The following is a 25537-nucleotide window of genomic DNA, read 5'->3' as shown; positions in this document are numbered from 1 at the left end:
CTAGTAGTACATAATCCCCTGCAGAGAAGTCCAACCTGTGTCTTCCAGACCACAACAGTTTTTTTGAACCAGGACATGGTCCTGTCAGTGCTGTCCATCCTGGACATTGCAGATGTAACGCTACTAAATTGGTTTTCTATGGAGGGCCTTTTAGGGTACGTTCACACGATCGAAAACAACCCTTTTTTCCTCCATCGTTCTTAACAAGTTTTCCATCCACACGGCCTCGGCTCAAGAAATATCTATGTCCACACGAAACCAGTGAAACCAGCTCAAAACTCTGTAGGTACACGTGCCAGGCCTGGATGTGAGGCTGTAACCCAATGCCAAAGAAATACACCAACAAGGAGAAGAAGAGACAGGGAGATGCTGTGTAGGCTACAATACACCGGCTGCGAATTTCTCACTAAATCTGGAGACTTCCCAAATCCTCATCCTCCTATAGAGAAATCTGTCCACTGTTTCTGGTGTTAGTGGAGACTTTTGTGGTGTTTTGGACTCTGATGCACGAATCACTCTGTAGTTAAGTGTCCTCAACGGTCGGAGGGTTCTGCTGTGAGCCCCCTTCCCTGTCTCGCTATAGATTTAGAGACTTTTCAGATCCTTCTTAGCAACTTATTTATAAAAAGCAACTAGCAACCAATTTAGCTCCTTATTCAGAGCATCAGGGAAAAGGGAGAAATCTGTGCTCAGCCTAATTCATTCCCATTCATGTGGCTCAGAGTACAGTTCAGTAAACAGTCTATGGGTCCGTCTCTCTCCTCTCACACATCAGCACTGTTGTTGTTATGTGACGGCAGGTGGGTTAGAGGTCGGAGTTGGGGCAATGACGCATTGTTTAACAAGTATGCAGGGGGGAGATCAAATCAAATTTCAAATATTCCCCTTCTGGGACCTGGTTACAAATACTGTTTTCAGGCTCCGATAACGCCGGCTGTGTGTGGATGGTGGCCAAAACCATACTAAAGTTGTGCAGTTACAGGAAAGTGCGTCTCCGTGTGAATGGGCCCTTATCAGCCTCTTCCAAATCAACTCAACTTTACAAGAGTTCAAAAATAGGCAAAGAATGTCCATGATGTGACTGAATGTTCCATCCACCGTTATATTGGATTTGCAAATAATTGCAAGGGAATTGTTCTGGTTTTTAGTTTACTTGGCTGTCAAGCCCCTCTCCCGGGGGCCAGAACCAGCCTACCAAGGGGTCCAACCAAAGCAAAGTGTGAAAATTGCAGAGATGTCATCAATTCCAATTTGTCATATTGCTATTTCAGAAATCAGACTGATTCTGCTGGATCTGCAGAATCTGTTATATATAGAGATTAATTAGAAATTAACAACATTCTGACCTAAATCAATGACAAGGACAGCGACATACCATACACACCATCAATAAAAAGCAATACAGTATCTGATCAAAAATAAAAAAACAGGACTACTATTCTGATCAAACATCAAAAACATAATAGTAGGAGTATTTGTTCAAGGTCGCCTCCCCAACTGAAGATGAAAAACATCAACCCTCCTCTCTGATGAGACAATGAGGGACTCAAGTCCCCATGGGGCTCTTTAACAGTCATAAATAGCATCATGTGACTCAGCCATGAAGCCAGTCAGCTTCTATCAATCAGCCAGAACCAAACCAACACCCTTTACCATACCACAGCAATGCAACGAAGGAACAAGTTTTTCAGTAAATCCTGCTTTGGCAATAAGCAGTCACATTGCACAAGGAGGAGTCTTCAAGGGTTAGAGACATGTTTCTGTAAGGAATTGCTCTCACTCAGGAAACCAACAGCCAATACCGCTGCTTCGGAACATTTCTCATATAAGGGATTTGAACTATATTCCCACATAGAACCCATTTGCACATGCACATTTAAAGTCATATGCCCTCATTATGTTCCTCCGTACCCGGTGCATCCCCTGCATGAAATGCAATTACACATAGACCTCCCAGCACCCTCTGTCCCTCCACCAGGATGTTACTGACCTTAAAAGCAAACTTGCGGGTGATGTTATCAGAAGGCTCCACTCCTCCGATTTGGAAACTAAGCAGAGGCAAACTCCCTAACACCGTGTCCTCCTTCTCATCTGCGAAGAGAGAAATGAAAGTGTAAAAATCCCAGAAGCAGAATAAGGATGCTGGGAATTGCTGCATCTACTTTGTGAGAAAAATAACAATTACAGTCTGAACCAATTAATTCAACCTGCAGGACAAAAGACAGCAAAACAGAGGAGTGTTCGGAGTCCAAACATGAGATTGGAATCCAAGCTGCTCTCATCCCAGCACACTCTGCTCCCACTGTGACAGCTTCCTAGAATAGATATCCATTATGGTCCGAGGTTCCCTCCGATAAGCAGCAGTAATGGCTCACACACTCATGTACACACGCACACACACACACCAGGATCCAGCGGTGATAAATAGAAGCACTGTAGAAGGGGAGCACCGGTGCTGACTAAATAATGGAAGAAGGCATGCAAATTTCAGCAGTTTGAAAAGGGATACACTCCTCTCTCTGTGAACCTCCTACCTCTTATTCCTCGAACGTAGCTCTGCGACGACACTCTCTCTGCTGGGTGTGTGTTAATGTGTGGTTGGTTGTGTGAGAGAGAGAGAGAGAGAGAGAGAGAGAGAGAGAGAGAGAGAGAGAGCAAACAAGGGTAAGTGAGCAGGGAGAGAGAAAGAGAGACTGGGGGGAGGGGGAAGGGCTTGTGCAATCATACAATACCCTGATCCCTGTTCTTTCTCTGTGTGTGTGTGTGTATGTGTGCTTGCGCGAGATAATGATCAGCCCATGTGACTCAGTGTTGCAGGAATCTCGGCCCCCAGCCAACTGTACCTGCTGCTCGTCTGCACCAATCACACACACACACACACACACACACACACACACACACACACACACACACACACACACACACACACACACACACACACACACACACACACACACACACACACACACACACACACACACACACACACACACACACACACACACACACACGTATCAACTGTATCAACTGTTAATTAAGCTACTTAAAGATTAAATATGTAGAATCTTTATTAAAAGCTCTATTTAAAAAAATACACCCATGGGGCGTTGTGAGGGGCACAGAAGGAAAGTATTAAAAAACAGTATAAAAATATATATATATTTAGTATGAATTAACAATTTTGACAGGTGCGACAATGACTTTCTGTCACGTTCTGTTGCCATTGTACCAGCCAATAGCGGCCCGCATTGTGAGTTGCCAGGGTTGTCTGTTGTTAGCTACAGTAAGCTAATGAAGGGAAACAAGGTGGTTTAACTCTGTATTTGTCCGTTTACCCATCTATCTATTCATTATCACAACACCACTGCCTCACTATAAAATTCAATTAGTTGAAAAAAGCATGCTTACAGATTGCACTTGAAAAAAACAAGTACAGAGAACTAGATATTTTAAGTTGTAGCAACTAGTGCTTCCTTCGTAAGTGCCTTAAATATCTATACAGGAATAAAAAACAGGTTCCAATCTCCTAATCTGAATAACAATCAAGAGTAATAAATCAAATTCATGACACAGTTGAACGTTCAGTTATATCAATGATTTTTTTATTCTTTTCCTTTTCAATTTTTTTTAAAGATTGCCATCAAAACACAGCTGTTATATGAATAATACACTAAACACATCTTAAAAACTTTAATAACTAACAGTTTACAGACCACTCTGGCTAAATAACCACCATATATATATATATATATATATATATATATATATATAGTGTTTTAAATCAGTCAATTGTTTCTCTTAGTTGAATTATGCAACTGAGAACAAGACTACACTTTTATTCTAATTTCTCAATTTTTTTATTCTTTTTCATCATTTCACTCTTCTTTAGTGTGCTGCATTGCATGCCTGTAGTCTAATATCAATATGGCTTCAGTTAGCGTAACAAACTGAGAGGGTAATGACTGACAATTGATCTCACATATGTGTGAATGAATAATACATATATAAATACATCTACAGCCTCTAATGACTTACTGATGAACCCATGGGCTGACAATTTGAGTGTCTTAATTTAGTGAACAATAAAAAAAAACTGAACCCACTCATGAACAAGTGAGATTTACCAAATGTCACCACGCGTACATTTGCATTCTAACTCAACAAGAGATTTTTAAGACTTTGCTGTTTTGGAAGGAGTTTTTTCTCTCCGAAGCCAAGCATCACTCTTTGAATAAAGCCAAAGGTGTTGTTCATGGCTTTAGGGTAGTCCAAATGTAAAGCATATGACAGTCCAAACAAGAGGCAAAGTGCTTTGGGTAGGTACTGGAGATCATCCATTACAATACCTCCCTCAACAATGATGGCAGTAGTGGTGACGGTCGAGCTGATTTGGAATGAGTCGCACATCTTCACAGACAACAGTCAGCACCCAGACAGATACTTGTGCCCAGGTCTGATCAGTGTCCCAATCCTGTGATGAAACCAAACAAAGTGGAAATGGAAATGTTGGAGTTAACCCCATCTCTATCATTCTCATAGGTAGACAACCTGATCAAAATCTTTTTTTTTTGTGTCTGTACGTCCAGTAGCTGGCTTTCAGCTCAGCACAAACAATGCAGTGGATCCAGTCAGTGGCATACTCGGTAAAAAGTGAACAAAAGTTATGATGCTAACAGCTGATGGACTATGTCAATCTAGAAAACATTATTTTTTAGGCATCTCTGCTTTATTTGATAGTGACAGTAGAGAGACAAAAAAAGCAGGGGGGAGAGGGGAGGAAACATGCACCAAAGCGCTCCTTCCAAATCAAACCACAGATGCTGCGGTCTGGACTCAGCCTTGATATGTGGTACATCTCTACCAGGTGAACTACCAGACAGACCAAATGCACCTGCATTTAAAACATAATACTTTTAAATTTTATTTTCTTAATCTTAACGTTGTATAGGCAAGGTCGGGAGGGCTCTGGCAACTCACCCGGTAGAATATGTATCACATACTGAGGCTGTGTCCTTACCCACTCTCATTTATACAATGGTAAATACAAATCCAATTTCCCCATAACTGTTTGTGCTACTTTAAAATGCTTCTCTGAGAACTTACGAAGCAGGTGTTGTAGAAGTCACTGGGGTCATCACCAAGAACAGGGAGGCCTCGGAGTACAATGGTGCTGAAGCCGTCACATCTGGTTTCTAGAAGTGGATGATGAACATATTGAGCTCTGGTGCGGCATTCAAAAGCTACAGTACAAAAATGTCTTTGAAAGTCTATACAAAACAAGTGTCACTGGATTATTTGACAATGCAGCAAACAAGTTACTGATTGGAGAATTAATTAAGAAACAATTCACAGCTGTAACGGAGAGTAGCAACATGAATTCAACAGGGGTTGTACTTATATTGTATCATACATACTGCATATTTCTTGGGAGAATCCACCTGAGTTCATCAGTGGAGGCGAGTGCTGTGATCATCATCATGAGACAGCTCTTCCATATATCAGTTTCTCCTAAATTCCATCAGCGAGACAAGTTCTTCAAGGTCAAGAACTAGCTTCACACCATCAGAACGCACCCCCACTATGTTCCTGGCAACTAAAAGTAAAAAAATACTACTGGTGTCTATCTAGCCATGTCATCCCATCTTCTACCCCCTAACCATTGTTGTTGCAAAAGCAGCAATCACTATTTTAAGTCAATTTACCATGAGAAATAAAGACAGAAGCCTTTCATAGACTTACCCCTGCATCAATTTGTTGCATCAACTCCGTCAGGGTTTGTCCCACACTTCCTTTCTTTGTCTTGAAGATCTCGACCAAGCGTAGTGTGTGGTGGTCCAGGGCCTCAAAGACGTCCACCTGTAGGTTATTGGAGTCTACCCTATTAAACTCTGCAAACACCTGCAACACACAGCAAAAAACATGGTGATTAAATGGGGTTTGGCCAGTATGGAAAAATACATTCAACATTAATATTTTACATTTATTATAACAGTTACTGGCAGACTGCCATTTAGTATTTAGTCACCAGGCCAAATGACAGATTTATGGAAGATGAGAGGACTATTAGGAACACTGAAAAAAAAGTACAATAATACGGGGGTAAAAAAAAAAGTATCTGTTTCAGAAAAAAAAAATCTGAATTCTGAGGAAAAAAGACAAAAATTCTCTGACTATAATCTCAGAAATTGGAAGGAAAAAAAATAGAATTCTGGCTTGGAAAAAAAAAAGAAAAGATTTCGCCCATTCATTTTTTCCCCCTGTGGCCTTACTACTCTTCTGGACAGTACAGACTGTGTGGAATACTGCAAAAAAAGGCTCACAAAGGATGAACAATTTTATTTTATTGTTATTTTATTATGATTATCATTATAATTTTAGTACTTACTTGTCTCTGTGAAAAGAGCTGGCTTAGGGGACTAAAAAACTACACCTGACTTCTTATCAGCAAGGGATGGAGTAAATGCTGACTGTATTTTCATTTAGGGGGAACTATTCCTTTAAGTGGAAATGTCCTCCAGAATATCAGCTACTGGCATCTCACCTCCAGTGCACTGGGCCCACGTTGACAAAGCAGCTCTTCAGTAGCTCTGAGCAGTTGTTCTGAAAAAGACAAAGAATTTTGTAGATAAAAGGAAGTTCCACTGATATCATGGTTTGTACATTACTGACACAATCCTTAATATGTGCATGCTTTACACAGGTCTTACAAAACGTGTTTTTTAATAATAAAGTACAATTTCAGGTAAAATTCAACCTGGGGCTAGTTCTCTAATAATTTCCCCCCCTCCTATTATGCAGTAGTTCTCTCAGTCTCTCTATGGGAGCGGGTGGACAATATGAAAATGTTAAATGTAACATTTTAATTTCATTAGACCTTAGGTGGTCATGTAGGTGCACATGATAGAAAGACACTGCAACAAAAACAAAAAGCACAGATGAGCAGATTACCTAATATATCATTATTTAATCAACTAATAATGGAGGCACCTGGCTTAAAATTCAGGATAAGATGTCGCAAGATTTCTATTTAAATATCAGAGGTGGAGGTCATGACTTTAAAATACTTTTGACAGTAAAATTGCAGCTTGAAAAATAAGTTAGACCCCAAACAGTGACAAACGTCCGACTGTAGTAGTACTTGAAGAAACTGCACAGACCAGTGCCCAGCCACAGCTCCTCTGCAGACTCACTACTGTAGTCAAATGAACACAGACAAACAACTCCCCTAGTCCATGTAAATATAACTATGACTGTGTTACTGCAGCCGTAGGGGCCTTCACATGATCGGCTTTCTGTGCTGCGCTCACCACGATGTTGGGCGCAGAGATCCAGTAAACGGCTAAATCAAGATTTGTATTAAAACAACCATTAGGTCGAAAACTGCCTATTCACAAACCTGGCGTGACTGCTTATAAACATCAAAGCATTAGGTTTTCTTCCCAGATCGTGATATGACTTTAATGTAACGTTAAATAGTTTGGGAAACTCCAACACACAATACGTTTTTCCTCCATCTAGGAAACGTAAACGTCACACTAAAAGCTTCAATCTCATTAGTTGACTTTCGAAAGGTCAGCAGCAACGAGGCAGCGGCAGAGTCAAAGTGGTGTGCACCGCCTCTTTCATAGGAAATGAATGGAACGGCAAAGCGCTTTTACCACGTATGACTTATAGAGGCTTATGTTTAATGTACACGCCTCAACTATTGCTTTCAATTGCGTGACATCTTTTTTCCTTCACCCGCACTGTATTTACGTTAAAAAATATACTGCTGGCTAACGTTTAACGTTACATGATGCAACACGTAAATGACACAACTTCACAGCTAACGTTAGCTAACAAACGCTAACGTTAGCTAACGAGCGCTAACTGTCTAGTAGTAATTAAAACATATTAACAGACAAACTTGCTCAATAACTTACCTTATTATTCTTTAGAAGAATAAAAGGACGGCGCAAAGGTCGACTCAGCAGGATATCTTCAGTGCCCCGGCCTGTGTGCTAGACTGGTGCGTTGCTGAGCGCTGCTGAGCGGGAGACTGAATGCTGCTACTGCGCATGCTCACTTCTTCTGCTGTGCAGTGGGATTGAGACTGTGTTGACTACTTATTTACTCTAAATAAAGTAATGTTCACTCTAAACTTTAAGTATTTTGCGTTTTTCACCATGCAAGTAACTGTTACTTCATAACTCACTCAAATAATTTTTATTCAAGAGACAAAAAGCTGTGCCTTGGAGGATTCACAGATAGCCCTGTAAAATAAAACATACACAACAAAAGTCCTGTGCTCTTTTTCCTCCCCTTGTTCCCATTTTTTGGCCCTTGATCCTCACTGGCATAGCAATAGCAGTGGTAAATTGCACTGTCACAAATTTCTCCCTTCATCGCTCCTTCTCTCTAAGCCTTCTTTTCCAATACACAGCTGGGCCAGGCAGAGACCGAGGGGAGGCTGGGACAAAACAGACGTGTTTAGAATAAAGAGAGAAGCCCTCAGCAAGGAAGGGATCAATGTCAAAATAAGAAAAAAAGGACATGTTTGTAATTAGATGTTTGTAAAATGTTCACAACCTTTTTTTTGAGAAATGTTTACAGAGAAACAAGAATCCTGTACTCATTATAAGACTACTGGGTTTTTGCAGGCAGGGAAATACACATCACATAGATTTGGGATTAGAGTTGATTTATCAGATAGCAGATATATAGGAAAGCATGGAAAGAGGGAATGGTCCTACTTGAAAACCCTAAAACCTCAGAAATAGAGATTATTATGAAACCAATTAGGGGATTCAGAAAAATAAGAGCTTTAGAGACTTTGTGTGCTGCATTCTGGTGACTTTCAAAGAATGAAAATAACAAAATCATGTTTTTTTTATGTTTAATACTTCAGGAGAGAATACAAAACAATTTGTCCATTTGGGATAAACTAACATTCATAAGTTTTCTTTCACTCAGTCATTTCATACATTAACTCATTCATTTTTTGCCCCCAGCCCTTATACATATCTGTGCATGCCACTGCTGCTTTCAGTCTTTGTAAACATTTCCATGCACGTAGTAAAGTAACTGCAGCAAATATTGTGGGACATTTAAGCAGCAAAACTAAAAACTGTAGTTCTAAACTTGACAGGGGACAAAGAAACTAAACTTTAAGCTTCTGAACTTATCAATGAAGATAAGCTGCCGTGTTTCCCATGTGTCACTGTGCTCAGTAGAGCAGTAGCTCTGCTCTTTGCTGCATTTTAGAGAATGTAATTCATATTTTCCACTTTAGTTATGTATTGATTGACCCATCCACAGCCACAAACCATCTACAGATGAACATGCATCAGTACTGCACAGTGCTAGAAAAGGGTTGTGATAACAAAAAGGAGAAGAAAGGTGTCAATGTGTCATGAATCGGAACAAAATATAGGATAATCGTGACCGCTTGTGGAAACAGAAGAGGACAATGAAAAATGTGAGTCTCCTGGGAAAATTGGTAGGATTGGCAAGTATCGGAATTTTCCATGAGTGAGATTTAAATCTAGGTCGCTGCGCAGGATTCTGACTACATGGGGCTCCCGCTCCAACAATTGAGCTAAAGGTTGACTCCTAAAGACTTATTCATCATTTAATGTAACTCTTGAAACCATGTTTTCTCAAAATGCACCTAATAAGCTAGTTATGGAAACTTAAAATAACAATCTGAACCAACGTCAGTAGGAAAAAACAAGCCCTTTTAGTGGACATACAGTACATTGACGGCCACTATTACCCTGTTCAATAATATTGCAGCCCAGTTTGCGGCTGCAGGGCTACAGTGCTACAGTGCTACAGTACTCTCACTCAATACTGGACCAATTTCGACTGGGAAATTGCTGTTCCCAGTTGTCACTTAGACAAAAATACATCAGAAAATAGGGTCTAGGTTGAAAAATACTGAAATTCCCCTTTCAGACCCTGTTAAAGTGTTTTATTTTTAGAGACTGGGGCCAACATTACCATGGTGATGTACTGAAAAGAGAGCTACTTTCATGAGAGCAGAGCCACACTGAAGCCCAAAGTTAGCTCAGTGACCCATTAATCTGCATGTGAGAAATTCCCATTCAGACATCTTCACACACACACACACTCACACACACACACACAGACACACAGACACACAGACACACACACACACACACACACACACACACACACACACACACACACACACACACACACGCAGACACAGAAACACGACCCTCTTATACAGTGACAAAAATACCATATATGCTGGGCTGTTGTGGGCCCAGCATACAGGGCCCCCCTTTAACTTGCCACCAAAATCTTTTCTTCTAATTCCAGAAACTGTAACATCTGTCAAACAATCCTTTTTCAGCTAATTGAGTCTTATCTGAAAGTTAATTGCACAAAATCATAGTATTAGAAGACTAGCAGGGAACTAAATAGATAGGTGAAGCAGTGATTTAATTAAGAAGTATCCTCACATCCACATTAGATCGTTTGCAGCATCTATGCAAAATTCTTTAGATGCTGCCATTGTAGTTTAGAAAAACAGTTGGCCAACACACACACCTAAGCCACGCCCTGCTGCTGGTAGCTCGTCACAGGACACCAATTGGTCCAAACTGCTGGTGGTGTGCATTACTCGGTGCCTGACAAGATGGATTTCATGTGATTTTGTGATTCTTGCATGCTATTGTTATATCAAGAGTATCCAGCTGTAAGGTAAACAAACAGTTGTTCCCTAAACGTCTCTTATGCAGGATAATGCTACTGCAACTGTTTCAAAATGAAAGAAGACATACATTCATCAGAGCATTCAGATAAGAACGTAGCAATAGCAGAGTGCTAAATATTTTTTTGAATTTCTGAACAGCTATTGCAGCATGTAATGGGCAGAGCACCCACCCTTTCAACACAATAAACAGTGATGTCCATGGTTCCATAACAACAGCGTGTCACTCTCTGAATGAATAGCATTAATATTGCAACTTGAGCTGAAAGTATTCTTATTCTGTCATGTGCTGTGTACCTCGGGCTAGCTAAAGCTGGCAGGCAGTGGCTAGCTAACACAACATGGCTCTGCATTACCACATTCAACTCTCGCTTTACTTGGATTGGGATTGTTTGTTTGTTTGTATTTGTTGTCATTCACTGAACAAATTGTGCTTGCGTTGTTGTTTAACAATAAACATTTAGATTTATATGATGTAGCCTATTAGCCCATGTTCATTGAATCTAATTTTTCTGTAGTAGTATATCTTAAAGGTTGAATATGTAGAATCTTTATTAAAAGCTGTATTTTCTTGAGGGGTACAAAATGAAAGTATTGCTTTTCCGTAAAAAACATTGTAGCAGCCAATAGCGTTGGGCATTGTGGGTTGCCAGGGTTGTCTGTTGTTGCTATAGAAACAAAGAATCGTTTTGAGTTGAGAGCTAGCTAATAGATTACACAGCACTCAAAGAAAGACTTCCAGCTGAAGACTGACCAACGTTAAATACTGTTGTCAAATGAATTTATTAGTCCAAATGAGTCGTTACTCTGAATGATTCATCACTTGACATGGAGCAGGCTTGACACACTCTGCAACAAACCTGGCAACCCGACTGCTGGATTTTTTGTTGTTGCGACTACGATCTGTGTTCTGCTCATTCTCCATATTAAACCTTTAAGTTTGCTTATTGTGCTTTGCATTTAATAATTAGAATCTGCTTATTTTGAAATTAATTTTGTTGAATTCCTGTTTTGAGTTTGATTTGGCCACAGCCATCAGAGGAATGAGACACATCTGTGTGGAGGCAATAAACAGAGATGGGAGCAGCGGGAGGAGATTGCAGTATTAAAGTAGAGCAAATTAGACGCAGGGAGGAAGAGAGAAAACGAGAGACGGCGAGTTATGACCAGATAAAAATGGAACAGGGGAGCCTGTGGCCCTAGGTAAGGTCTGCATATGACTACTAATTTGTGTGCGTACCTCCCTTAGCATACCCAGGAGTGTGCCGTGGCGTACTCATGGGGGATGATGGTGAGGTAGGCCCAGGAGTGGAGCACACAATGGTCACCACAGGCCGGGCGACGCCTCCCAAGTTCCGTTTTCGTTCCCAACCAGCAGCAGAGAGGAAGGTGACGCTGCTGATGGGGTGTCTGACAGACAGCAGTGGAGAGGAACATGGGGCTGCATAGCTAGCTGGCACAGTCCTGAACTGGACTCAGGGGGATTTGTAAGGACTGTGTCAAAGACTTTTATTACTGTTTATGGGCTTTTTATCTAGTTTTTATTCAATTAGTTTTATTTAGCCTACATGGTGCATTTCAATCAGCCTTTGTCCTTGGGTAATTGTCACTGCTCACCCCTGTTATAGTAGAACACGTAGGAGTCATATCTCTTAGATGATGTCACAATCGAACCAACCTTTTGCACGGGTAAGTAGTATTATTCATTATCGTTTGTTAAATCAAAATTTACAGATAGTAGCAGGTATAGGAGCTTGAGAACAGAATAAGGCACAAACCTTTGTAATAGAAGAGACATCTGTCAGTGAGGACGAACCACCTCTTGTTCCACTGCTTCACTCCACTGCTGGCCTGTAGGAACACATAACACATTCATTAATCAACATAATAACCTTTAGCTTTATCGTGATTATTGTTATCAACAGTACCATAAAAAGCCAAAAACAACAATGAATTAATCGGTATAGATCTGTAGCCTCAGAGCTCCATTAACATCTAACAACTATTAAAAACATAAAACCGGTGTAGAAGGATGAAATTGTTGTTTTGGTCTCTTCAGGGATTTCTTATTTAATCTTTCAATAGCAAAAGACCATAACTGAACAATAAGTTGGCTTATTATCAGAATGTGCTTCAAATTGTTTTTACTAAAATTGAGCGCAGGACAACTTTTTCTAACAGCTTCTTAGTTATTACTAATTAGTCATTACTATGGATATTATTATAGTTACTGAAAGTGTGTCTGTCTCTGTCTTTTTGTCTGTCTTTGTCTCTCTCTGTCCATCTTCCCTTCTTTTCTCTCTTTCTCTCTCCTTTTCTTCCTCCCCAACCGGTTAAGACAGATGTCTGTCCTCCACAGAGCTGGGTCTGTCTGACGTTCCTGTCTGTAATAGTGAAGGTTTTTGTTGCCACCGTACTCTACGGGGGAATTGTTGGGTCTATGTAAATCATAAATAAGTCATAGAGTGTGGTCTTTACCTAGTTTGTAAAGTGTCCTGAGATAACTTTTGTAATGATTTGGCACTATAAATAAAATTGAATTGAATTGAAATGAGTCGTGTCCTCTGTAGTCCAGTTGCTATCTCAAGTAATTTGAAAACAGAAGACTGATAAAAAAAAAGAATGGTGAAAGCAAAAAACAGGCCCAAATATCCTAAATGATAGTCCTTAGTATCAGTCAAGCTTAAAAAACAATTGATCCTACCATTCCCGTTAAGCAACTTGTTGGTGTCTCTTGTAAGACATCACTATGGGTCATATTACGTGACCTGGGAATCGTTCCCATTGAGGAGGCTTCTAGAGGAGCTGAAAGTGGGGAAACACCAGTCTATTCTACAAGCACGTCTTTTATCAAGTGCTGTAATGGCAACTTTTTATTTAATCTATATTTCGAACAGTCAACATACACAAAGACAAATGATGCATTGTGAAAATTAAACGAAAAGCAACCAAACAGAAGAAAAGACCACAAAAACAAATCTGATTAAAAACAAATAGAAATAGAAATGTAGAAATAAAGATGTGATTGTATGACCATAAGTTCACTTAAAAACATTTAAGTTTTGTGAGGAAGAAATTGTGCATTTGAAATTTGTCAAGTAGTAAAATTAGATTAATGAAGAAAAAAATAGTGGAGGTCTTTGTCACTTTATTCATAACATGCCAAATATTTAATCCGAGAGAGTCTTGTCAATTAAAATAAAATATTTCATTGTCTTTCCATAGCTTATATGTAAATTTGCATGACCATAATGACTGGGAGCAAGTTTCAGGACGCAATTCACAGAAAAAGTAGTTTACATCTTGGTAATTTTTTAACTTTTGAAATGGTTCTCTGGATAAAATACAAAGCTGTGCAGCATGTCATCTGTAACTGACATGGCTTCAGACTGACACTGTGGAACCAAGGATTTCTCATTTGTTAGCTTCGGCTCCTTAGTCCTCTCTCTCATATCCTCGCTAAGATGCGAGAGAGAGACACGAGTGAGGGAAATGAGGAGACTCATTAATGTAATGTAATGTTAATGTTAAAGAAGGCATTAGGACTCCAGGGTGAGAACTAAACAGGACTAGTGGACTGCTGTAAAATGAGTGGATTTGCTCTTTACAGTAATATGAAATAGAGAGAAAAGGTTGTACCTGCTTGAACAGCCATCCCTGTTTGGTGACCACTGCTCTGGGATTCCTGCGCATAGAGTTAGAGCGCTTTCCAAAAGTAGCTGCCATTTTAGGAGTACCCCTGGGAGTGCGTGATGTCTGCGGATCAGAAGATGAAATTATGGATTAATGAACAATTTAACATATGGCATCAAACCATAACAAAATAAAAAAAATTGATCAAGTAGCTAACATGTACACCTGAGACACATTTCATTAGGATAGACATATCATATCATGATAGACATACCCCCCACCCCCTTTTAATTTAAATGTATTCATTTTTTATTATTCTTGTTTTATTCTCTCATTTTTTGAGTTAGTTGTGTGTTTAAAAATAATATAAATACTTTATCATATTGACATTGAACGTTCATATGTCATAGTGTAAGTACCAATGGTGGAATGGGTTAGGGTTACTTGTGAGATGGGAAAAATGCTTAAAAAAAACATACCAAAAATCTCTCAACTGCAATTTGACTTGCAGCATGGGATTTCCTGGAACACTACATCTTGGGGTCATGGGTTAATTTCTGTGTGTGTGTGTGTGTGTGTGTGTGTGTGTGTGTGTGTGTGTGTGTGTGTGTGTGTGTGTGCGTGTGTGTGTATGTGTGTGTGTGTGTGTGTGTGTGTGTGTGTGGTTGTGTGTTTGTGTGCATGTGTGCTCACCCGGGTGTAAGGCTGGGCTTCTGGGGACAGGTCTGACACCATATTGGCCCTTTTGGAGTGAGTGATCTTCTCAGCAGCAATATTCACCTTCCCATTCATATCCAAATCACAGTGCCTGCACAGAAGAGAAGAAGAAGAGCAAAGGCATGAGCTCCTGTTGGTCCATCAGTGTATATATCCCTTAATGAAAGAAAAATGTGTGATTGCCAAAATAATTAGTGTGCAAAATGACAAATGTAAATGTGTGATCTGGGCTGTTTGGTTTGAGGTGTCATCTGCTCCAGTCTACCACACTGCAGACTCGTCTATGGAGACCGTTTTCACCAAGAGAAAACACCAGTGTTTTCATTTGCCTGACGAGGACCTCTAGTGGACGTGTGAGTCATGACTCTTGGCTGTCAGACGTAAAGGTGGAAGGAGTGTAATGTTGTGTGTGACTGATATCAGAGACTGCTGTTCACATCCCACCACAACAATTAGTGTTGGTTTAACCATGATCAAGGAAATTACGAATTACCTTTTACTTCAGAATCAAGTAAAACATTCTCAAGCTGTTCATGCTCATTTCACGCTGCATCCAGTGGAACTGCATGGAAGAAATCACCCAGTGGAAATGAATCATGCACTGCTGCTGCACTGGATAATCCATTCTTATTTTCTCAGTTCTCTCCACTGAGTCTAATTGCTTGTGACTGACAAAATTATTGTTATGAAGCTGTAATATTAATATAGCCTGAAGTACATAGGCTTGTATGCATATTAAGTCGCTGTGAGGTTGGAGGCTAGCAAAACAGACTGTTATTGTCTTGGGTTTATTGGTTAAGTAATGATGTCAGAAGTGGAATCCACTTGTGAATCCTGGTAGTAGCTAATGATAATAGAGGGATACTATTACGGGGTCCGCAAAAGTGGTATATATGGTGATATTGCCTGTTAATATGGCGAATGCACAGTATTTTGCGGTGCGGAACTTAAAACTTAAAGTCACAGTTCCCCACGGACCATTAAGCCTCCGGCTCGGCTCGCACGTGCACAGTAGCAGCAAGTGAGTGAGAGTGTGGGAGTGAGGCAGGCAGTGGCATCAAGGCACAGGACGCCCTGCACCCCCGCAAGCATGGCTGTGTGGATGGATGGCTAGCGAACAGAGAGTGGACTGCATGGCGAATGAAAACATGAAACCAGAGCTTGCAGACGTCCCCCAGTCATTCAAATCCTAATAACTTTAGATTCCAGGTTAATTCTGATCATGCACACCCATTTAAAACAGCACCATTCAGGTGTTACTATGGTGACTATCACTGTTGCTGTGAAAAAAACAAAGCTGTGCAAACCTAGCTCCCGACACTATTTCAACAACTCCTACCTGGGAATTCAGAACGGGCAAATGCCATAACCTAAATTAATGCTACAGGTGCAATTAGTTAAGAAGTAATTTATTTATAGGAGAATTGCAGCAGCATTTTTTATATATATATTTGTTATGCATTTTAGATGTATGTTTCATACTTACAGCTAAAACTGTTGTGTTTAATTTTTTACTAATTAAACTTGTGTTCGTTTTGACAACCAAGCAGTTTTTTCATTTTCCCCCTTAACTATGAACTGTACTGTACCGTAACTTCAAAACCGAGGTATGTACTGAACCGTGACTATAGTGTACCGTTACACCCCTACTGTATGCAGTACTAACAGAAACCAGCAGGCATGTGTACAGTATCTACTATACCAGCTGATAGTTGAAGACTTGTTATCATTAGTATAATTTTTCTTTCATGCAACAAACAGCACGTTTATCTAGATCACAGGATATTGCCTGTTGGTGGAGTAACTGTAGGAGTAGTAGATTTTTGTGTGTGCACAGCCGATTCTGCCATTATCAGATGATTGAAAGGGTGTTATCAGTTGTTATATCTACCATAGATATGAGGCAGTACGGCCCTACTCTACCTCCTAGTTGGGATAGTAGCTCGTTATCATCTATTCTATTGGAAAGCTGGATCACCCATCTATGTTTCTCTCAACTGTTCGACCGTGACGCTTTAAGATGACAGAGCAACAGCAGTAGGGAGTATTAAAAGACCAAAAACTCCACTACTGGAGGAACGCTGGGGTGGTGGATTGGTCAGACGCACACTTTCAACCAAGAGAGCAGAGTTTTACCCCCATGTGAGACCAAAAGTCAGCGGTGACTTTTGAGTTAACTTTTTTACATAATATATTATAACTCAAACCATGATCTTTTCCTGAACCTAACCTAGTAGTTCTGTTGCCTAAACCTAACCAAGCACCGTTTGTTTTAAGTGAATTTACAACAGGACTTCCAGAGTGTTAAAAATTGACACCAAGAGATCCTCTTGACCAAGCTAAGGGCGAATGTTACCATGTAGATAACAGCCTTTTGAACCTACTGGTAGGTGTAGCAGGCCACATCATATCTGATGACCTCTGATCACGGCAATTCAATGGAGTGATAACATTCCATTCAGGTGTCTGTGCAGTGGTAATAATTATTATAAATATAATAATAATAATAATAATAATAATAATAATAATAATAATAATAATAATAATAAAACATTTTATTTGTTGGCGCCTTTCAAACACCCATGGTCACCTTACATGTTAGAAGAAAAACAAAGCAAGAAACAATCAATATGATAGCACATATAAATACATACATATATAGAAAGAAAAGACACAGTGTCGTTAGATAAATAAATAAGAATGATTAAAACGGTTATGGGGGACAGAGAATTATACAGAGTAGGGCAATTTAAAAAGGTGTGTTTTGAGGTAGGACTTGAAGGTGTCAATAGAGTCCAGAGTGTGTATGTGTAGTGGGAGTGAGTTCCAGAGTCTCGGTACTGAATTAAAAGCCCTAGAGCCCATTGAGGTAAGTGAGAATGAAGGGTTGGAAAGCAGGGCAGCAGATGAGGAGTGGAGTAAACGGGGTGGGATATACGGGTGTAGCATATTAGAGAGATATGTATGTGTGTGTGTGTGTGGGGGGGGGGGGGGGGCTTTGAAAGTTAGCAGAAGGAGTTTGTAATGTATATGTTGTTGGACAGGGAGCCAGTGAAGTTGCATGAGGACAGGTGTAATATGATCAGAGGACTTGGTGCGGCTGATGATTCTGGCCGCGTTGTTCTGGATGGTTCTTAGACAGTGGATGAGTTTCTGTGGTAGGGGGTAAGGAGGGAGTTACAGTAGTCCAGACGGGAAGTGCCCAGATGATTATGAGAATTTCGGTGGAGTGCTGGATGAGGGAGGGGCGAAGTCTGGAGATATTGCGGCGATGGATAAAGGCTGTTGGTGAGATGTTATTGATATGTGATGTGAATTAGAGGGTACTGTCCAAACTAACGCTAGACTTTTAACTTCAGTTGAAGTGGGGACCAGACAGCCATCGATGAGAATACTGAGATAGGGGTGGAATTTGGAGAGTGATGATTTGGATCCGATGAGAGGAATTTCTCTTTTATTGCCATTGAGTTTGAGCTTGTTGTTTGACATCCAGTTTGTGATGATTTGCAGGCAGTCGATAAGGGCAGCAGGTGTTGATGTAGTGTCCGATTTGGTGGTGATGTAGATTTGGGTCTCATCAGCATAACAGGTGTGACTAAATATAGCTGGTACGTTGTGTTTATAGGTGACTTACTGCAGATATGAGTGTATTGTTGTCGGCTCTTCCAGCTGGATTGGGCTCACTGCTGGTCCAGCTGGTCCACTGGGGTCATGTTGACTGGAAACAGAAAGAGAAGGGACACAGATCAACATAAGATGTTAAAGATGACATCCCATGATTGTTGTGTTGGGATTATCAACAAGGATAAAGATAATTACAGTTTATTAAAACTTGGGGCTTGAGTTCAGGGTTTCATTTATCAGTTATGGTACAGAAGGAATTATGTTTTTGCCCCAGACATCATCAAGTAACTTGGTGAATACAACGCTTCTATCACTGATAAGAATGATGAACAACTCTACCAAACAACGTGCATAATAACCCTTATATTAACCAGAATTATATCTTGATAAAGCAAGAAAGTGCTTTTTTAACAAACCATTTGAATGCCGAATGTGAGTGTAACATCAACTGATCCTGTATGGACAAGTGTTTTTGTGTATGAGTGTTTGTTGGGTAGATGGCCACATTATTTATTTGGAACCTAAAGCAGAAACCTGAGATATGTTTGTTTATAGTGGCAATAACATTCCAAGCTCTTACTTTTTGCAATAAGATAACAATACATTTTATAATTACTGCAAACATTATCCAAAAACATTGTCATTGTTGAAGGATAGGAGGAGACTCCAAAAAGTTTTCCAGAGTTGTCCTGCCTTTACTTTTTTTTTAATAGTTTTGGTGATGTAGAGTAAACATGGTATACTAAGCCATTTTTGTATGTAGCATTTGTGTTATTTTTTATTATTTTATTTTATTTATGCATTTTCTCCTTGTCAATTTGCAGTTTGCGATGATGGCTTATTCACATTTTATGAGCCAATAAAAATGGAAGAAAAAAACGTGGCAAAGTCAGGCATCAGCAGCAGAAATGAGCACTGGGTTTGACAGCTGACCATACCCCCAGCCATTGATGACATCACACACTCAGCTGATGCATCTGCTGATCAGAACAAGGCAGCACTGCAGCTGTCTGCCTGCATCAGCTCGGTCCTTGCTTAATTTACTTTTTAACAATAACAGAATCCTCAGCTACTTCATGCACATGCTGTGGGCTCTCGTTTGGCTCAGATTCTGCATGGGATAGCTAAGTTTCCCTACACATGTTGTGCAGTCTTAAATATCTACTACAAACACATACATGCCTAAGAGTAGCATTGTTTGTGTATGCATGTGTATGTGTGCAGTAAGAACAGAATGACTCAGAGCTGCTTGAATGTGTGAAGTCGCTTTTGGTTTTTGAAAACTTTGTTTGTTCACTGCAATACGGTTTCTGATGAAAAGGCATAACAGAAACATCACTGTTTTGAATTGAATCATCCCTGAGTCAATGAAACATAATAAAAAAAGAATAAACAGCCAGTGTGTATCAATATAAAAATGATGTTTATATCATATTTATGTTAAAATTTAAAAAATACAAAATAAACACCATAACAGCATAAAAGTGGCTTAACACAGCTAACAGTTTGAGCGTGTGCACCTGTGTGCAGCAGCATGACCAATAGGGAAGTCAGGCTTCTTCTACACAGACAAATAGCGCAAATTTGGAGAAATCTCTAATAGCAACTGACAACCTAGCATTCAGAGTTGAGCACAGCCAACCCAGACGACCACTTTACATTGGGCGACTGCTCTAACCACTGTGCCACCGGCGGCCCCACACTTTGGTATTATTAAACATGACTATAAAACATTATAACTACATTTATAGGTCAGAAAAGACAGAAACGCATAATAGGTCCTCTTTATATTGAGTTTATCCTTCCAGCTACCGAGTACTGGGTAATGTCAAGAGCGAGCTCATATGTGAATACAGCCTTCTCTGGTGTACGTATGGAGAATGAATGTGTGTGCTGATGATGTTTATATCATGCTGCAGGAAACGTCAGAATAAATCAAACCTCTGACAGTGAAGAAGAAGGGTGATCTATACAAAGTGGGGCAACTTAAAATGTCTAACTGGAGAGACGACAAGATTCAGGAATTTATTTGGATAAGGACAAACGCCATAATCATCCAAAAAAATTCTAAGAACTGCAAGAGACTCAGTTATTTATGACCAAATTATGAACCTACTCTGGTGGTGTGCTATAATCCGCATCATGTCCTGCGTCCTGCACGCTCTACCCAGGTGCCCCCCGAAACCAAAAATAATTGGAAGTGAGAATACAGGCATTATCAAGAACCCCATGAGAAACCTATGACAATTAAAGAGACCAATTACAACATAAATTTAACGTAAAAATATTATTAGTTTTAAAGATTACAATGTTTATTATATCTAAAAAAATTTACATTGTTCTTCACAATTTAGTTGTCCAATCAATACTGAGTTATGGTCATAAAATTTGCTTTTTGGTTGAAGTTGAATCTACTTTAAATCACAATTTATACTTAAAAAATCCATTGACTCAACATCGATTCAAACAGCAAATAACAGGCATCTGCTTATATTATAACAAAGTGATCTATATGTTAATATACTGGTTGCCTCTTTCATGCTGAGGGAGTTGGTGAAAGCAGACATGGTTGCAATGTTTGCAGCAAATATTTTTTTAAAAGAGTTAAACTGCAACTCACTGTATTAGCTATCATATTAAATCAAGTCACAACCTATTAGGTGGGAGGATATGGGGATGAGTGGTGGTGGGGGGAGCGGGTTCATTCTTAAATCATAAGATTGTACTCTGACTGTGTTTTAACTAAAGCAATAAAGAATTGTGAAGAACGTCACAACTTCGTCAGAATCTGATCGATTTGGTCCAATAACATTTTGGAAAGTCTAGAAGAACCGCACAATTGAATTATTTAACCTCATTTCATGCTAGCATAGTGTGGGAATTGAACTAGTCGACAATTCAAGTCTGATATGAGGCAATAAGGTTTTGTTTTCAATATTAAAATACTAACTTTTAATCAATATTGTCTCAATGTTCAATCGTTTAAATGAAATGAGGACTGGAGAAATAACAATTTTAGGGTATACTTTTAAAGTTTAAAGTTTAAAGTTTTTATTTGCTGACCCACTACTGCTGTTACAAAATGATTTCCCAGTCTGGGATCATTAAAGTAATTCTATTCTATTCTATTACTTTAAATAAAGCACATCTTTTTATTTGAGATGAAATGTTATTATTGTTGTAAATAGAAATAGAAATTAATTTAATCCATATCAGTTAACACATGAGAAAAGTCCACCTGCTGAAGAAGTAAGTAACTTGAGTTTGTGTATAGTAATTTATTTACAACACTAGTCAGACAAATATCAATTTGATGTTTCCTCTGATTGTCTAGCCCTACGTGTGAGAATCATAGTTGATAGACTGAACAGATTAAAATAATAACTAATACTGATCCATCAAGATCTGACATACTCATCCCACTGGCTGACTGACAACTGATGTGTAGTAAAGTCAAAAAGAGCAAAGCACAACAGCAAGGAATGTTTATCTCCAACGACAGGCAACACCAGACCAACATCTTTAAATCGCTGCTCCTGATTTAGCATTGCACCACTGTAGAACACACACACCAGACACACACCACCACACTGTGTCACATGGTTCACACATGCGCGCACACACACACACACACACACACACACACACACACACACACACACACACACATGCCAACACACTGAACTCTTTACATCACTGTACACACAGCACACACATCAACCATACATACACAACAGGGCTTATGGTTTCCCCGTGTTTCCTGCTGGTACTGCATTGCAGTCATCTCTGACCTCCAAGCTCTTGGCTGTCCACTCCTCTGTCAACCACCCCTCCTCCTCTTCTCTCCTCGTCTTCCTTGTCTAGTCCTAACTCCAGCCTGCCAGCCAGTGTGTCACTTCCTCATTTCTCCCTCCACCTACCTGACTCTCCTGTCCACACGGAACTTCAACATCCTCCCTTGGATCAGTCATATACCAACAGTGCAGGATACAGAACGGACAGACAGACGGACAGACAGATGGAAAGATGAGCAGAGAGGTGGAGAGCAGCTGGACAGATGGAAGAGAGAAGAGAAACGCATGCCGATGTCCTCCTCTCTCTCCTTCAGACTGCATGCCTCTCTGCTTGTTTCCCGACGTGTGTCTCTCTCTCTCTCTCTCTTTCTCTCTCTCTCTCTCTTTCTCTCTCTCTCTCTCTCTCTCTCTCTCTCTCTCTCTCACACACACACACACTTACTGCCTTCTGGCTGAGAACAGTCTGGTTGATATATGCTCTATCTCTATCATGGTCTTTCTTTCTCTCTCTATCTTTATCTTATTTACTGTCCACATCCACCCATCAGGTCATATTGTGATAACTGATCCATCCATCCATCCATCCATCCATTATCTGTAACTGCTCATACTGTTCAGGGCTGCAGGGGTCTAAAGCTGATCCAAGCTGACCTGCAGTCCAAAGACATGCAGGTGAGGTTCATTGTTGACCCTAAATTGCCCATGAGCGTGAATGGTAGTTTGCCCCTCCAGTGTCATCCCTGTGATAGTCTGGCAACCTTGTCCAGGGTGTTCCCACGTCTCTCCCACTGTCAGCTGGGATCTGTCACCCCGTGACCTTGAATAGGTTAAGTGGTTACAAATAATGGATGGATGAATGATGACAACTGAACCATCTCTATTAAACTGAGCAAACGGCATCTTATAAGGAAGACCATGAATGGAAGCAAAAAAAAGGGTAAAGATTTTGACGTTTGTCAACAGAAAACATAAACTAAAGTAAAACAAAAGTCATGGGAAATGTTGGCAGAGCACCTGCCTGTAGAAAAATCGGATTTATTTCATGCTGTTTATATTGCTGCTTCTTTATACTCTCCTACACATCTCAATCTTTGGCATGTCCCCTGCCGCCATGGGTATCTAACCCCGAGAGATGTGACAAAGCTTCTTTATTTGACAACCTGGGAATAGTGGGTTGAATCTATTGTATGTATTCAATATCTCAGCACAAAAAATATTGTGCATATTATTTAATAGTTGTTAGAAAGATATAGTTTCCTTTTAGTTCTACATGCTTTCCTTTTTATTGGTTTGTAAACCATCTTCTCATAGAAAAAAAAAACACTGTCCTCAACACTGAATTGCTCACATATGATGCCTCATGGGCCCACAGTCACGTTCATTTGTCGAGGTCAGCATTACAAGCAGCTGCAGCAGGAGCCCGTGGGCACAGAGCTCAGTAGGACTCAAATATTAACATGCGATTCTGTCAATGTTAATCCTTAGAGGCTGCACTTAATCACATACTGTATAGCTGGCTACTGTCTCTGCTCTATAAGGATCCTTATAAAGATATATTCTATTACGACGTACTGTACTTTAGAAGCAGTCAGAAAAATATCACCATAAAATGTTTGCAGTGGGTTGAAAGGCTTAATTAAGACATCAGTGACTACACTTTTTCATCTTTCCTCAAGTTTTTCTTTTTGTCATCCCTTCGTTGCTGTCTTCCCTCCTTCCTTGTACATTATCTGGTATACTCATGGGGGATGCAAATGCTGATAAAAAATAGTCCGAAAATTCAAATCTTTTGGGACTGAAATGTTTATTATACCCTTAAAACAAAATCACAATTTTTCTTTTGCCACATCATTTTGTTTATGATTTATTTTTTGTATCACATTTGATACATGGGGTTGTTTTGGCAACTTTTTGTTCACAACATACAGTATGTTAAATTTAGATACAAAAACAGATTTTGCTCATAACATTTTGACAATATAGAACATTTCAGACAGTTTTTCTCCCTGTTTTGTTTACATTAAACTTTTTTATAGCCTTTTTATTTAATGTTGTAGTAGGCACAAAGACATTTTCGGTCCTTGTTCAGGCAAAGATGCACCTTACACTTCTCACAGTAGACATGTGAAAAATGATTGCTGGTGCAGCGCTTGCATCTCTGACGGGTTTCTCATGTTGGAAAATGATCAGTGCCATCCCTTTTCACATCAAGAGGCATACTTTGGCCTGGCCTTTTACAGGGTGGTGTTGGAGTCCCTTCTGGAGAAGATAGTGGTCTGCCACACTTGAGTTTGGCCTTTCCTGCACTTGTGAGAGAAGTGCCAACCAAAGCCAGAGCCATGGGTTTCATCTGGGGTTTTGAGTTCTTCTGGTCCCTTCTGTAGAGGTTCCACGCATTGATGACAGCCACTGTAACAGTGTGCCACCAGATGTACATGTACCATCTTCGTGATCTGAAGCTGAACTTGTAAAGTGCAGACAGCAAATCAAGGAGATCAACACCTCCCATGAACTCGGTGTATATTTCAACAATGGCTGGTCTGGGAACCATTATGTAAGTTTTGGAATTGTGATCCCAGCGTTTCACATTTCCCACAGGTTCAATGCCAACAAAAGAGGAAATCAGGTGCCCTGCTTTGTTGCCATGCCATTTTACAATAATGTTGTCCTGATTCACTCTGAAGTCCATAGACCCACTTCTATTTTTCTTACATTTTTTTCGTCCTTTATGGTGCAGCCTTTCATCCTGTTCATCCAGGTTGTGCCAACATAGCGGATTCCTCTCTCTTTTAGGTGTTGCACCAGGGGAACTGATGTTAAGTAGTTGTCTGCAAAGACCTTGTGATTTTTTTCCTGCTGGAAGTGTTGATGTCATTTTCAGCACAACTTCTCCTGTAACACCTACTTCAGAGTTTTCTCTGGCTGGATTTTCTGCACCTTGACAAACATCAAAGTCATAAAGAAAGCCACTTTGTCCAGCACGTCCCCACATATTAATACCCCATTTGTGAGGTTTTGCAGGCATGTAGACACGTAGATGAGATTTTCC

The 25537-nt window shown here is 40.0% G+C and overlaps 1 protein-coding gene across 10 annotated transcripts in view; it reads right to left on the bottom strand.

Annotated features, from left to right (window-relative positions):
- Positions 1 to 15155, bottom strand: part of plekha6 (pleckstrin homology domain containing, family A member 6) — a 105213-nt gene extending 90058 nt beyond the window's left edge. For 4 of the 10 annotated variants that reach the window (XM_083939105.1, XM_083939108.1, XM_083939109.1 and 1 more), the window contains exons 1-4: positions 15047 to 15155; positions 14360 to 14476; positions 12499 to 12571; positions 1991 to 2091 (exon numbers count right to left, since the gene is read on the bottom strand). In XM_083939105.1, the coding sequence (XP_083795231.1) occupies positions 1991 to 2091; positions 12499 to 12571; positions 14360 to 14476; positions 15047 to 15145 (390 nt within the window). In that variant the 5' untranslated portion in view covers positions 15146 to 15155. Of the gene's footprint in view, positions 1 to 1986; positions 2092 to 2185; positions 2417 to 12498; positions 12572 to 14359; positions 14477 to 15046 lie in introns of those variants that run through there. The other 6 variants (XM_083939112.1, XM_083939113.1, XM_083939107.1 and 3 more) reach the window with 5 other exon arrangements.
- Between the last annotated feature and the right edge of the window lie 10382 nt (positions 15156 to 25537).

The sequence above is a fragment of the Echiichthys vipera genome, assembly GCF_963691815.1.
Source record: "Echiichthys vipera genome assembly, chromosome: X".
NCBI classification, from domain to species: Eukaryota; Metazoa; Chordata; class Actinopteri; order Perciformes; family Trachinidae; genus Echiichthys; species Echiichthys vipera.
This window is presented reverse-complemented; position numbering and strand designations above follow the sequence as displayed.